This window comes from Mobula birostris, chromosome 3, assembly GCF_030028105.1.
Source record: "Mobula birostris isolate sMobBir1 chromosome 3, sMobBir1.hap1, whole genome shotgun sequence".
Lineage (NCBI taxonomy): Eukaryota > Metazoa > Chordata > Chondrichthyes > Myliobatiformes > Myliobatidae > Mobula > Mobula birostris.
In genome coordinates this window covers 123647461-123662326 of record NC_092372.1, presented here as the reverse complement: position 1 = coordinate 123662326, position 14866 = coordinate 123647461, and the positions used below count along the sequence as shown (strand labels likewise).

At 48.9% G+C, this 14866-nt stretch overlaps 1 protein-coding gene across 3 annotated transcripts in view; it reads left to right on the top strand.

The window, feature by feature from the left end:
- Nucleotides 1-389: 389 nt before the first annotated feature.
- Nucleotides 390-14866, top strand: part of LOC140195258 (ankyrin repeat and BTB/POZ domain-containing protein 3-like) — an 80759-nt gene continuing 66282 nt past the window's right edge. For 2 of the 3 annotated variants that reach the window (XM_072253312.1, XM_072253313.1), the window contains exons 1-3: nucleotides 390-1327; nucleotides 11977-12108; nucleotides 13011-13215. In XM_072253312.1, the coding sequence (XP_072109413.1) occupies nucleotides 463-1327; nucleotides 11977-12108; nucleotides 13011-13215 (1202 nt within the window). In that variant the 5' untranslated portion in view covers nucleotides 390-462. The remainder of the gene's footprint in view (nucleotides 1328-11976; nucleotides 12109-13010; nucleotides 13216-14866) is intronic. The other variant, XM_072253311.1, reaches the window with a different exon arrangement.

Genomic DNA, 14866 nt, shown 5'->3' with positions numbered 1-14866 from the left:
ACCCCTCAACTTCATTACCCCATAACTTCATTCACCTCAACATTGAACTGATTCCACAACCTACAGGTTCGCTTCCAAGGACTCTACAGCTCATGTTCTCAGTATTATTGGTCTATCTGTTTCTACTTGTTTATTCGGTATTTGGACAATTTGTCTTCTACACACCGGTTGCTTGTCTTCGTGTCCGGTGGTTCATTGCTACACTGTGCTTCTTTGTATTTACCATGCAGGAAGACCCGTCACAGGGGGACATGTACATTACTTCGAACTTAGTTGTGTGTACACTGCCGAGTCGGGACAGGGAGGCGCAGTTTCCCGGAGGTGGATGGGCGGGGAGAATGTGGGAGGGGTTTGACAGCCGACTCGCTCAGACACACCGTCCAACTCTGAAGAGGGGGCCGGGCCAGGAAAACCAGTCACAACTAGAGAAAGTCTGTGTAGATCTCAGTAGCGTTGCACCCAATGATCCGGCCGAGAGGAGCCCAGACCATGTCCGGGCTCCACAAATCGTTGGGCAGGAACTTCGAGAACCTGACTTTGGACTCTGGCTATGGAGGAACCGGAGCCTCGTGCAGATCGTCCACTCTGTCGCTGCCCCACTTGGGGAACACCTGGTACTCCTTTCCTGCGACGGCCAGCAAAAGGTACACGAACAGCTGCGAGACGCTAGACACCGGGTTGCTGGAAAGCTCCGGACCTCTAGAGTCACCGGACTGTTACCCCAAACTGCCCCACTTGGAAGAGGTGCCCTGGTCCGAGCAGGAGGTGGGGGAGATCGTGGGGAGGTGCAGAATCGGAGGTCTGGCCGCTGATAGCCAGCTGCTGAAGAGACTTTCCACCTACCTGGGCAGGGCGCTGGTCCGCATTGCCCGGGAGGCGCAGAGATTGAGCCGAGTCAGCGCGCAGTGTAGCAAGCACGAAGTGCAGGGCGCCGCCAAACTGGTCCTGTCCTGGGCCCTGTCCCACAGCTGCATTGAAGCGGCCGTTAAGGCTCTGTCCGCTTACAACATGAGCTGCAGAGAGCAACTCAACGCCAGCAAGAGCTCCCACTGTAATCTGACCTTCTCTGTCGGCCGCTTCTTCCGTTGGATGGTGGACTGTAAACTGTCGCTGCGCGTTCACGAACACGCGGCCATCTACCTGGCGGCCTGCCTGGAGAACCTGCTGGAGGAGGTCTGCCTGAGACTGCTGGACCACTTGGGCGGCCGGGGCGACGAGCGACCCGGCGGACTGGACAAGACGCTGGAGCAGGCTGTCGGCAGCGATGCCGATCTCTGGGGCCTCTTCCAGGCTCACGACCACCTGATCTGCGGCAAAAACGCTTACGGTAAGTGGACCCCGGAGGTGAGGGTTCCTGTAGGGGCGAGCAGAGGGCACTGGGAGCCAGGGGATGTGTGCCGGAGGTAGAATCGATAAGCGGTACACTTAGTGGCCACTTTATTAGGTAGGCATGGATATCTGCTGGTTAATGCTAATATCTAATCAGCCCATCGTAAGGCAGCAACTCAATGGACAGAAGCGTGCAAGCGTGGTCAAGGGGTTCAGCTGTTGTTCAGACCAAACATCAGAACGGGGAAGAAATGTGATCTCAGTGACTTTGATTGTGGAATGATTGTTGGTGGTTTTGAGTATCTCAGAAACTGCTGATCCCCTGGGGTTTTCGCACACAACAATCTCTAGAGTTTACAGAGGATGGTGTGAACAACGAAAGATAAACATCCAGTTAAGTGGCGGCGCTGTGGGTGTAAAACGCCTCGTTAATGAGAGGTCGGGGGAGAATGGCCGGACTGGAAGCTGACAGTAACTCAAATACAGTAACCACGTTCCATCAGAGGTGTGCAGAGGACATCTCTGAACACACAACGCGTTGAGCCTTGAAGTGGATGAGCTACAGCAGCAGAAGACCAGGAGGATACACTCAATGGTCACTGCTTTAGGTAGCGGTGCTATCAAAGAAAGTGGCCGTAGAGAGTAGATCCAGGCTCCTAATGATTTAATGTCGGTGATTTGTGTGTTTCTTCAGACTAGCTCCTCTTACACAGTCCTTCAGTGTATAAATTGTTTTACTTCAAACTAAGATACCTTGAAGGAATGGGAGCATGTCTGGGCACATTCACAGCCAATCATTTTTAATGCAACCACATTTTTGTTCTTCAAGGACAGACAGTTTGTTTTCCCAAGTAACGTGTTTTCCACTTGTACGTCCCACAATTAAATACTATTTATACACACCGTGCCCAGTACAAGCTTGGCTTGTCCAAACTTTCCTAGTGAGGTAAACTATCCACTTGACTTTGTAGTTTAGTGACTTCCTTGAAACTGGGTTGACTTCCTTCCTTCTGTAAGAAGAGCAAATGGCTCGCAGTTCTCCAGACCTAGGCTAGGAAATGCCGTGTGTGACAAACTAAATTTGTTATCATAGTACACCTGTACTATCCTGAGATTCATCTTCTTGCAGGCAGTTACAAGAAAATAAAAGAAGTCCGACAGAATTTAGAAAACATACCAGACATAAACAAAGACTGACAATCAGTGTGAAAAAGAAGACAAAACTGTGCAAATGAAAGAAAATAATAAAGTATACTGTAGGGTCCTCAAAAGTGAATCAGTTCAGTGCTGGAGTGAGTGAAGTTAATCTAAGCAGCCTGATGGTTGTAGGGTAATAAGTTCCTGAACCTGGTGGTGTGGGACCTAAAGCTCCTGTACCTCCTGTCTGAGGGTAGAATGAAGAAGAGAGCATGACCTGGATGGTGGGCTCCTTGATAGCTGACCTCCACCATCCTCGTGACCGCGTGAGCTTCCTCCAGGTGCTGCCTTCCTGCTACGCCGTTTCGTGTAGATGGGCTCAATAGTGGGCAGGGTTCTACCGGTGGTGGACTGGTCCGTATCCACTGCTTTCTGTAGGGTTTTCGTTCAAGGGCATTGGTGGTTCCATACCAAGTTGTGATAGAGTCAGTCAATATACCCTCCACCAAACCGATTAGAGCAGGGGGGCTAAGCTCACAGCCTTGTGGTGCACCTGTACTTATGGAGATTAAAGCAAAAACTTCATACCATCTTCAAAGTTTCTTTCTTCCCCTGCGAGCAGTTAACCTGATCAACCATACTAGTGTGCCACCCAGCCCCCTCTCTTTATTGCCCCCCCCCCCCGCCGTCACCGGTCTGTACCATGAACACTTTTAACAATGCTTATATTTGCACATTTTATTCCATATCTGTACTTTAACTTTAGTTTACATATTGTTCTTTATTATTGATACTTGTTGAATGCTGTGCTTTGTTGCATGTCCTGCCCCGACCAACACGCCACAGCAAACTCCTGACCCTGTCTTATTCATTCTTGAAAAGACATTTTCTCTGGTTCAGTTACAGCGAAAAGCATAACCTGTGAATTATTGCTGGGTCTGTCATGGTTAAGATAAGAAATGCTTCATCATACCCAGTTCCTGTCCCTTTGCATAACCCTTCCCTAGAATTCGGCTGACATCACCATTCAGACATGTTCCAAAGATTCCAAGTGGACAATATTAATCACTGAACGTTCAGAAAGGCCCAACTTTTTCAGTGGAGACTCAAGAGATCCCCGGATCTGGGAGCTTGGAGCAGCAATCAAGTTGTTGGAGGAGTTCAGTCAGTTGAATCAAGTCTGTGGGAGGAAAGGAATTATGTGGGGGGTTTTGAACCGAAACTTTGACAACTCCTGTCTTCCCTCAGACACAACTTGACCCACTGCATTACTCCAGCAGATTGCTGGACTTTTTACAACTTTCCATTCAGTGGAGGCTCCCTTGTATGCTCAGTAGCCAATTTATTAAGTACAGCTGCTTGTTAATGCAAGTATCTAATCAGCCTGTATTTGATCAACAACTCAGTGTATAAAAGCACGCAGACATGGTTAAGAGGTCCCATTGTTGTTCAGACCCAGCATCAGAATGGGAAGGAAATGTGATATACGTGACTTGGACCGTGGAATGATTGTTGGTGTCAGACGGAGTGCTTCGAGTATCTCAGAAACTGGGATTTTCATGTTCAACAATCTCTAGAGTTTACAGAGAATGGTGCGAAAATACAAAAAAAATCCAGTGAGTGGCAGTCCTGTGGCTGAAACTGCTTTGTTAATGAGAGAGGAGAGGAGAATGGCCAGACTGGTTGAAGCTGACAGGGGAGGTGACTGTAATTCACCTCCAGAAAGAGGCCAATTCTTCGTCATTGTAGGAACATAACTCACATCCACATTTTCTGCAGTATGATTAATTGCTAATTAATGTGTAAATCAGAAACTTATGAAGCTACTGGTGAGGCAGAAGGCAGCTGTTGTTTCTAAAAGTTGTCCCAATTCACAGGGGCTCACTTCATCGGCCTTAGTTGATATAAACAGCAAAAAAAAAGTTAATTCCTAGTGACCACCCACTTTGATTGGACTTCCCAATCCTATTCTGACATGCTGGTCCATGGCTTTACGATCAGCCTTACCAGTAGTTTCTGATCACACAATAATTAGTAATTAACCATACAGCAAAAAGTGTGGGCGAGTAACAGATTCTCTTTTCCTCTGGACGAAGAGACAGAAAGCATAACAATTTTTTATTTTGCTTTTGTAGAGCTTCCACTATCTAATTTGTTTGAAGTAAAATACAGTTTGTTGGTTATGTGTGGTGTTGTATGACGTGGGTGATCATGCTCTTTCCATGATCATGATTGTTCCTGGTAATTTTTTCCATAGAAGTGGTTTGCCATTGCCTTCTTCCGGGCAGAGTCTTTACAAGACGGGTGACCCCAGCCATTAACAATACTCTTCAGAGGTTGTCTGCCTAGCACTTGTGCTATGCATCAATTCCTCATGCGACCATTCACCACCAGTTTCCATGGCTTCACGTGACCCTGATCGGGCGGGGGAGTGCGGGGGAGGGGGAGTGGAAAGAAGGAGCACCCTACATCTCCTTGATAGAGACTTATCTCCACCCGCCACCCTAAAATACAGTCGATGTCTGAAAACCTATTAGAAGTAAAGTACTGGAAATAATCAGCAGGTCAGAGAATATCTGCAGGAAAGAAGCAAGTGGCATCATCTTAAGTTGACAGCCATTTATCGTTAAGCTGTTTCTAACAGAATTAATGTAGTTTTTATCCAATATCATTCCTTTATTAATTTCCAGGGATGTTGTTCCTCCAATGTCATTCCTTTGCTAATTCCCAGGGACGTTGTTTCTTCAATATCATTCCTTTGTTGATTCCCAGCAACATATTTCCTAGCTTCATCTGTCACCTTCTAGCTATCCTCCTTCCTCTCCTCCCATCTTTTTATTCTGTCTTCTTCCTCCTTCCTTTACACTCCTGAAGAAGGGTGTCATAAGGCGGTGGCTGGAAACGGATCCAAGTGCAAGACACAGACACTGAAGGACTAGGGACAGGACTAGCATACAGGGTGACGGCAAGGACATGGACAGGAAAACCGGGAACCCGGAACATGACTGGACAAGAGAGCTAGGAGCCCGGGCTTGGACTCTGAGCCAGAGACTGGACAAGGGCCCAGTACCTGGGTCTTGCCTCTGGCTCGGACCCCAGAACTAGGCAAGGATGAGGCTTGGCAGGCAGGCAGGACGAGGCTGGAGTCTTCAGGCTTGAGGCTAGAGGCTAGAGGCAAGGCTTGGCAGGAGGCGGGAGGCTGGAGTCTTCAGGCTTGAGGCTAGAGGCTAGAGATGAGGCTTGGCAGGAGGCAAGAGGCTGGGGTCTTCAGGCTAGAGGCTAGAGACGAGGCTTGGCAGCAGGCGGGAGGCTGGGGTCTTCAGCCTTGAGGCTAGAGACTAGAGGCGAGGCTTGGCAGGAGGCAGGAGGCAGGAGGCTGGAGTCTTCAGGCTTGAGGCTAGGCAGGAGGCTGGAGTCTACAGGCTTGAGGCTAGGCAGGAGGCTGGAGTCTACAGGCTTGAGGCTAGGCAGGAGGCTGGAGTCTACAGGCTTGAGGCTAGGCAGGAGGCTGGAGTCTACAGGCTTGAGGCTAGGCAGGAGGCTGGAGTCTACAGGCTTGAGGCTAGGCAGGAGGCTGGAGTCTACAGGCTTGAGGCTAGGCAGGAGGCTGGAGTCTACAGGCTTGAGGCTAGGCAGGAGGCTGGAGTCTACAGGCTTGAGGCTAGGCAGGAGGCTGGAGTCTACAGGCTTGAGGCTAGGCAGGAGGCTGGAGTCTACAGGCTTGAGGCTAGGCAGGAGGCTGGAGTCTACAGGCTTGAGGCTAGGCAGGAGGCTGGAGTCTACAGGCTTGAGGCTAGGCAGGAGGCTGGAGTCTACAGGCTTGAGGCTAGGCAGGAGGCTGGAGTCTACAGGCTTGAGGCTAGGCAGGAGGCTGGAGTCTACAGGCTTGCGGCTAGGCAGGAGGCTGGAGTCTACAGGCTTGAGGCTAGGCAGGAGGCTGGAGTCTTCAGGCTTGAGGCTAGGCAGGAGGCTGGGGTCTTCAGGCTTGAGGCTAGGCAGGAGGCTGGGGTCCTCAGGCTTGAGGCTAGGCAGGAGGCTGGGGTCCTCAGGCTTGAGGCTAGGCAGGAGGCGGGGGTCTTCAGGCTTGAGGCTAGGCAGGAGGTTGGAGTCTTCAGGCTTGAGGCTAGGCAGGAGGCTTAGGTCTTCAGGCTTGAGGCTAGGCAGGAGGCTGGGGTCTTCAGGCTTGAGGCTAGGCAGGAGGCTGGGGTCTTCAGGCTTGAGGTTAGGCAGGAGGCTGGGGTCTTCAGGCTTGAGGCTAGGCAGGCTCCTCCTGGGCAGGGTACGGTACTCCTGGGCAGGGCGCGGATCACCACCCGACGGAGGCATGGGACAGGAAGGAAAAGAACCAACCACAGGTAACGACAAGACAGCCTGGCTTACCCGACGGAGGCATGGGACAGGAAGGGACAGAACCAACCATAGGTAACGGCAAGATGGCCTGGCTTACCCGACAGAGGCAAGGGACAGGAAGGGGTAGAACCTGCCGCAGGGTAATGGCAAGACAGCCTGACTTAACCGGTGGAGGCAAGGGACAGGAAGGGAACTAGGTACAGGGTGGCTCCAGGACAAGACTGAAGGCAAGACGAGGCGGGAGTTACCAGCAAGACCAGGCGAGGCAAGTGTTACCGGCAAGACAAGGCAAGGCTTCAGGCGAGGAAACAGAAGGCAAAGGAACAGATACAAGGAGTAAGGACAAGAACAATCCAGCCACCACACCCTGGTCTCTGAAGCTATTTATGCAGCCAGCCCCAACGAGCATCAGCTGACTCAATTAGAGCTCAACAAGGACAGAAACAGGGTAGACAGGAAAACCTGGAGCAAGGGTTGATGGACCAGACCGTGAACTGGAATACGGACTTCACGGACCGGACCATGACAAAGGGTCTGGACCTGAAACGTCGATAGTTCATTCCTCTACATAGATGCTGTCTGACTTGCTGAGTTCCTCCAGCATATTGTGTGTGTGTTACTCTGGATTTGCAGCATCTGCAGACTTTCTTGTGTTCCTCCTTACTTCGTTAAGTTCCAGAAGTTTCCAGGAACAAAGTTCCTCCTGTATCATCCCTTCGTCAATTTTCCCAGGAACAAAGTTCCTCCTGTATCACTTCCTTGCTAATACCTGGAAATTGCCCTGCTAATGCAATGCATGATTGTTCCTAAAACTTAGATTGTGCTTGTGTTCTACTGGTTCAGAAGGGATACAGCCACATGGTTTCGGTGAAGTGGCATTTGTTTCATACCTGTCACGGTTACTGCTTTCTGTTCCCTCTTCAGATGATGGTGAAGCAGACTTGTGGTTGAGAGCTGAATTTTGTCCAGAAATGTTAGTGTGGTTTGACAGTGCAGCCTAATATAGTCCATTTAAACAACTGCAAGGCTCTCACACGTACCTCAGTTAAAAACTGCAGCTGACTTAGAGAAACAAATTCACAAAGATTGCACAAGCTTGCAAATGCACACTGTCTGTAAAACCACACAGGATGTTGCTGGGACTCAGCTTGTCAGGCAGCACCTATAGAGGGAAATAAACAGTTGCCATTTCGGGCCGAGTCTGACTTAGTACGTGATGCTCTGTACAATAACAGAAAAACAAAACTGAAATGGGGGAAAGGAAGGATAGAGAGGACCTCCCAACTTTTGATGTCATACTACCTGATTCCCTTCTCACCCCTTCTCCTCTCACCTGCCCATCACCTCCCTCCTTCCCTTTCTCCCATGGTCCACTCTCCTCTCCTATCAGATTCCTTCTTCAGCCCTTCACCTCTTCCACCTATCACCTCCCAGCTTCTCACTTCACCCTCCCTCCCCCACCCAGCCCCCTTCCCCCTCACCTGGTCTCACCTATCACCTGCCAGCTTGTCCACCTTCCCCTCCCCCCCCACCTTCTTATTCTGGCTTCTTCCCTCTTCCTTTCCAGTCCTGAAGAAGGGTCTTGGCCCCGAACGTCAACTATTTACTCTTCTCCATAGCTGCTGCCTGACCTGCTGAGCTCCACCATCATTTTGTGTGGGTGACTCTAGACTTTCAACATCTACGGAATCTCCTGTGTTCGATTTCCTCTCACAGCTTCACTGCAGCAAAGTTTTCTTGTCGTTGGCTGAGAGTTCACTACCACCCACGACAAAGGCCAGAACTGTTCTGTGGGATTTTATGTATAGGAAAAAGTCTAGTCTGTCAGCCGGACTGAGAGACAGCGTGTCAGGCGATGCACCACTTCCTCTCAGCTTCACTTGGGCTGTCAAATGGACCTCACAACCTACAAACTACTAGTTGCTGCTGGCTATCTGCACTGATTCAGGAGACTGATGGTTGAAACCCTGGTTATCCACACCCATTCAGGAGACTGATGGTTGAAACCCTGGTTATCCACACCCATTCAGGAGACTGATGGTTGAAACCCTGGTTATCCACACCCATTCAGGAGACTGATGGTTGAAACCCTGGTTATCCACACCCATTCAGGAGACTGATGGTTGAAACCCTGGTTATGCACACTGATTTAGGAGACTGATGGTTGAAACCCTGGTTATCCACACCCATTCAGGAGACTGATGGTTGAAACCCTGGTTATCCACACTGATTTAGGAGACTGATGGTTGAAACCCTGGTTATCCACACCCATTCAGGAGACTGATGGTTGAAACCCTGGTTATCCACACCCATTCAGGAGACTGATGGTTGAAACCCTGGTTATCCACACTGATTCAGGAGACTGATGGTTGAAGAATAATAAGTGGTCCAGAAAATGAGGCTCCACACTACCAGGTTCAGGAACAGTTATTATCTGACAGCCATCAGGCTCCTGAACCAGCATGGATAACCTCACTCACCACTTCTCTGTACTGTTTTAATGATCTACAGGCTTTCAAAGGACACTTTACAACTCTAGATGGGGAGAAAATTCAAAAATCTGAGGTGCAAAGGAACTTGGGAGTCCTTGCACAGGATTAACCCTAAAGGTTAATTTGCAGGTTGAATCGGTAGTGAGGAAGGCAAATGCAATGTTGGCACTAATTTAGAGAGGACTAGAATATAAAAGCAAAGATGTGACACTGAGGCTTTATAGGCTTTGGTCAGATTGCACTTGGAGTATTGTGAGCAGCTTTGGGCCCCTTATTTAAGAAGAGATGTATGACATCAGATAGGGTCCAGAAGGCGCTCATGAGAATAATTCCAGGATTGAAAGTGTGTTTGACTGCTCTGGGCCTGTACTCACTGGAGTTTAGAATTATGAGGGGGAATCTCATTGAAACCTATCAAATATTGAAAGGCCTAGATAGAGTGAATGCGGAGAGGATGTTTCCTATAATGGGGGAGTCTAGGACCAGAGGGCACAACCTCATAATCGGGGGACATCCATTTAGATGAGGAGGAATTCAAAGGGTTCTGTAGACGCTGGAAATCCAGAGTAATACACACAAAATGCTGGAAGAACTCAGCAAGTCGGGCAGAATCTATGGAAATGAATAAATAGTCTACATTTTGGGCGCATACCCTCATCAGTACTGGAAAGGAAGGGTGAAGATGCCAGAATAAAAAAGATGGGGGAGGGGAAGCAGGATAGCCGGAAGGTGCTAGGTGAAGCCAGGTGGGTAGGAAGACAAAGAGCTGGAGAGGAAAGAGTCTGATAGGAGAGGAGTGTAGACCATGGCAGAAAGGGAGGGTGGAGATGATAGGCAAGTGAGAAGAGGTGAGACGCCGGGTGGTAAGTCAGGAAGCTAGGTGAGGGGGCGGGGGGGAGGTGAAATGTTCTTACTGGAAAGAGGTCAATATTCGTGCCTTCAAAGTGGAGGCTACTCAGACGGAATATAAGGTGTCACTCCTCCATCCTGAGGGTGGCCTCAACTTGGTACAACAGAAGAACATGGAACGACACTTTGGAATGGGAATGGGAATTAAAATGTTTGGCCACCGGGAAGTTCTGCTTTTGGCGGATGGAGCGGAGGTGCTTGATGAAGCAGTCCGCAATTGAGGACTAGTTTCACCAATGTAAATGAGGCTGCGTTGGGAGCACCGGACACAATAGACAACCCCAGCAGGTTTGCAGGTGAAGAGTTGCCTCACCAGCAATGATTGTTTGGGGCCCTGAATAGAGGTGAGGGAGGAGGTGAGTGGGCAGGCGTGGCAATTAGGGTGCTTGCAGGGATCGGTGCCGGGAGGGAGGGAGGGAGGGGTAAATGATAAAGGGAATTGCAGAGAGAGTGATCCCTCCGCGATTTAACAATAAATTTACTAGGGACTTTAAAGTCTGGCTCAGAATTTCCCATTCTGACATGTCTATCCACGGCCTCCTCCACTGTAAAGATGAAGCCACACTCAGGTTGGAGGAACAACACCTTACATTCCGTCTGGGTAGCCTCCAACCTGATGGCATGAACATTGACTTCTCAGACTTCCGCTAATGCCCCACCTCCCCCTCGTACCCCATCCGTTATTTATTTATATACACACATTCTTTTCCTCTCTCTCTCTCTCCTTTTTCTCCTTCTGTCCTTCTGACTATACCTCTTGCCCATCCTCTGGGTTCCCTCCCCCCTTGTCTTTCTTCCCGGACCTCCTGTCCCATGATCCTCTCATATCCCCTTTTGCCAATCACCTGTCCAGCTCTTGGCTCCATCCCTCCCCCTCCTGTCTTCTCCTGTCATTTTGGATCTCCCCCTCCCCCTCCCACTTTCAAATCTCTTACTCACTCTTCCTTCAGTTAGTCCTGACGAAGGGTCTCGGCCTGAAACGTCGACTGCACCTCTTCCTAGAGATGCTGCCTGGCCTGCTGCGTTCACCAGCAACTTTTGTGTGTGTTGCTTGAATTTCCAGCATCTGCAGATTTCTTGGTGTTTGCATCTCTATATTTTTTTTTTTGTTTACACACAGTTCGTTGTTTTTACAAAGTAGTTGTTTGTCCATCTGTCTGATGTGGTTTTATCATTGATTCTAATTTCGTATTTGCTGTGAGAGCTCACAATAAAATGAGTCTCAGGGTTGAATATAGTAACATATGTACTTCGATAATAGATTTATTTAAAAATCCATAAGTGGTGGGGTGGAGATACGTCCCTACCAAAGGAGGTGCCAGGTGCTGCTTCCCTCCTTCTCACCCTTGGGCAACCTTCCCGATCAGGGTCATGTGAAGTCATGGGATCAGGTGGTGGATGGTCGGATGAGCAGCTGGTGCAGATCACAAGTCCTGGTTACATGACCACTGAAGCCTGGCAGACAGTCTCTGAACAGTTTTGATAATGGGTGGGGTCACCTGTCTTGTAAAAACACTGCCCAAAAGAAGGCAATGGCAAACCCCTTCTGTGGAAAAATTTGCCAGGAGCAATCATGGTCATGAGACTAAGATTGCCCATAACGAATGACTGGTTTTATGGTCTACGTGACAGTGAATCATCTTGGATCATCTGCCTGACTTTGGGGCCCCTCATTGAAGCCCAGATAGATTTGACTTCTCCTTAGAATATGTCACTGAGATGTCTAACCAAACGTGGACCACTTTTCTTGTGTTCTCAGGTGTGCCCTGCCTTCCGACGTACCTCAGTATGCATGCCCAGCGCCATCATCAGCAGCTCTACACCAGCCATGACCTGAAGAACCTGGAACAAGCCATGCTGGCGACCTCCGTGGGCACCATTGCTGAACTCAGTCAGTATCCTGCAGCCTTCTCTCCTCCTCTCAGTACGCGTACGAGTGGGGGGAGGGCGCTTTGACACCTCATTGTAGCTTAGAACAGAACAGAGCAGAACACTTCAGTCAGCATTTCTGTAAGCGCGTTCCCACGTGTAAAAGGCTATAATGTTTGGTGCTGTGAAAAAGCTATTAAACACCGCGTATTGATTTATTTCGAGATACTACGAGGAACAGACCCTTCCAGCCCACCGCCCAGCAACCCACCTACTTAACACCAGCCTAACCATAGGACAATTTGTAATGTCCAATTAATCTACTGACTGGTATGTCTTTGGACTGTGGGAGGAAACCGGAGCACCCGAAGGAAACCCACACGGTCACGGGGAGAACGTACAAACTCCATACAGAGAGCGTCGAAATTAAAGACTGACGCCTTAAGCTGTAATTGCGCTGCGCTAACAGTTACGCTACTGTGGTGCCCAAAATCCAAAAGGGCAGTGTCTGGCATTAAGGACCCCAATCACCCAGGACATGTCCTCATTCCACTGCTAACAACGGGGAGGAGGTACAGGAGCCTGAAGGCACACACTCCATCATCTGATTCCTTAACAGACAATGAATCCCTGAACTCCACCTCGCTATTTTTTTTGCTCTGCTTTTGCACCATGTATTTGATATTTTATATCAGGGTCCCCAACCTTTTTTGCACTGTAGACCGATTTAATATTGACAGTATTCTTGCGGACCGGCTGACCTGGCGGGGGGGGGGGCGGTTAGGGTTAAACTCACCTCAACATGTCTTTTACAGTTGGGGTTGCCAACTTTCTCACTCCCAAATAAGGTTTGGTTGTGTATCTGATGACAATAAACGAACTGGAATGGTGATAGATGCTAACCTCCTTTCCTCTATTCCCTAGGCGACTTGATCTCTCACTCAATGTACTACCTCCAGCAGTTTGGCGCTTTGCACCGTGACCAGGGGTTCCAGTTGCATTTCAGAAAGGGCCCATATTCCTGGGAGCCGGAGGCGTTACACAGTCTCTACTACTACACCCACTGCCCACAGATGGAGTGGGAGAATCTCGGTGAGGAACCTCCCAAAGGGAAGCTGAACAACGAGAGGTGAGGCAGCTGTAAATCCACCTTCACGGGATGGGCCGGTGCGCTCCATTGTCCTGAGCGGAATCACTCGCGGAAAGCACAACATGCCCCGCTGGGCTTTAGGGAATTTGAGCACTTTCTGTGTCGCACATCAGGGGATCTCAGAATGCGATCCAAATAGTTGCTTCTCTCTGGAGCGAAGGAGAGTGAGAGGCGACTTGACGGAGGTGTACAAGATAATAAAAGGCATAAATCAAGTGGACAGCAGGAGACCTTTCCCCAGGGTGGAAACGGTTAATACGAGGGGGCATAATTTTAAGATGATTGGAGGAAAATATAAGGACGATGTCAGTGGTGGATATTTTACGGAGAATGGTGGGGGTGTGGAAGCCCTGCCAGGGGTGGTGGTGGAGGCAGATACATTGGGGACATTTAAGGAATTCTTAGATGATAGAGAAATGAAGGAGTCTGTTGGTGGAAAGGGTTAGATTGATCTTGGAGTAGGTTAGAAGGGCGGGAGGCATGGCATTGTGATGTATGCTGAGAGGAGATTTACCAGGATGCTACTTGGACTGGAGAGATGTCTTACTGAGGGCATGTTGAGAGAGCTAGACCATTCTTTTGTCTCAGGACCCTGTAAGGAGCCACCCTTGGATTCAACTTTTTCTGAGAGAGCTCAGGATCTAAGAGAGCTTCACAAAAATGATCCCAGAAATGAAAGGGTTAACATATGAGGAAAGTTTGATGTCTCTGGGCCTGTACTCGCTGGAATTTAGAAGAATGAGGGAGGATCTCGTTGAAACCTATCGAATATTGAAAGGCCTCAATGGAGTAGACGTGGAGAGGATGTTTCCTGTGGTGGGAGAGGCTCGGACCAGAGGGCACAGCTTCAGACTAGAGGTATGTCCATTTAGAGCAGAGATGAGAATTTCTTTAGCCAGAGGGTGGTGAATCTATGGAATTCATTGCAACGGATAGTTAGTGAGGCCAGGTCACTGAGTATACTTATAGCAGAGGTTGCTAGGTTCTTGGTTAGTCAGGGCGTCAAAGGTTATGTGGAAATGGCAGGAGTATGGGGTTGAGAAGGAAAAACGAATCGGTTATTTATTTCCTGATGAAGGCTCTTGGCCTGAAACATTGACTGGTTATTCAGTTCCTCCAGCATTTTGTATGAGTTGCTCTCGATTTCCAGCATCTGCAGGGTCTCTGGAGTTGAGTTATTTATTAACTGATTGAGATACAGTGTGGAATCTCAATCCTTCGAACCACACCACCCAGCAATCGCCGATTCTAACCTTAGTCTAATCACAAGACAGTTTAGAATCAGAATCAGAATCAGGTTTATTATCACCGGCATGTGTCGTGAAATTTGTTAACTTAGCAGCAGCAGTTCAATGCAATACATAATATAGAAGAATCAATCAATTATAGTATATGCATATTGAATAAATTAAAAATTGTACAAAAAAACAGAAATACTGTATATTAAAAAAGTGAGGTATGTCCAAGGGTTCAATGTCCATTTAAGAATCGGATGGCAGAGGGGACAAAGCTGTTCCTGAATCACTGAGTGTGTGCCTTCAGGCTTCTGTATCTCCCACCTGATGGTAACAGTGAGAAAAGGGCATGCGACGCCCTTTCTTTTTAACAATGACTAATTACCCTTCAACTT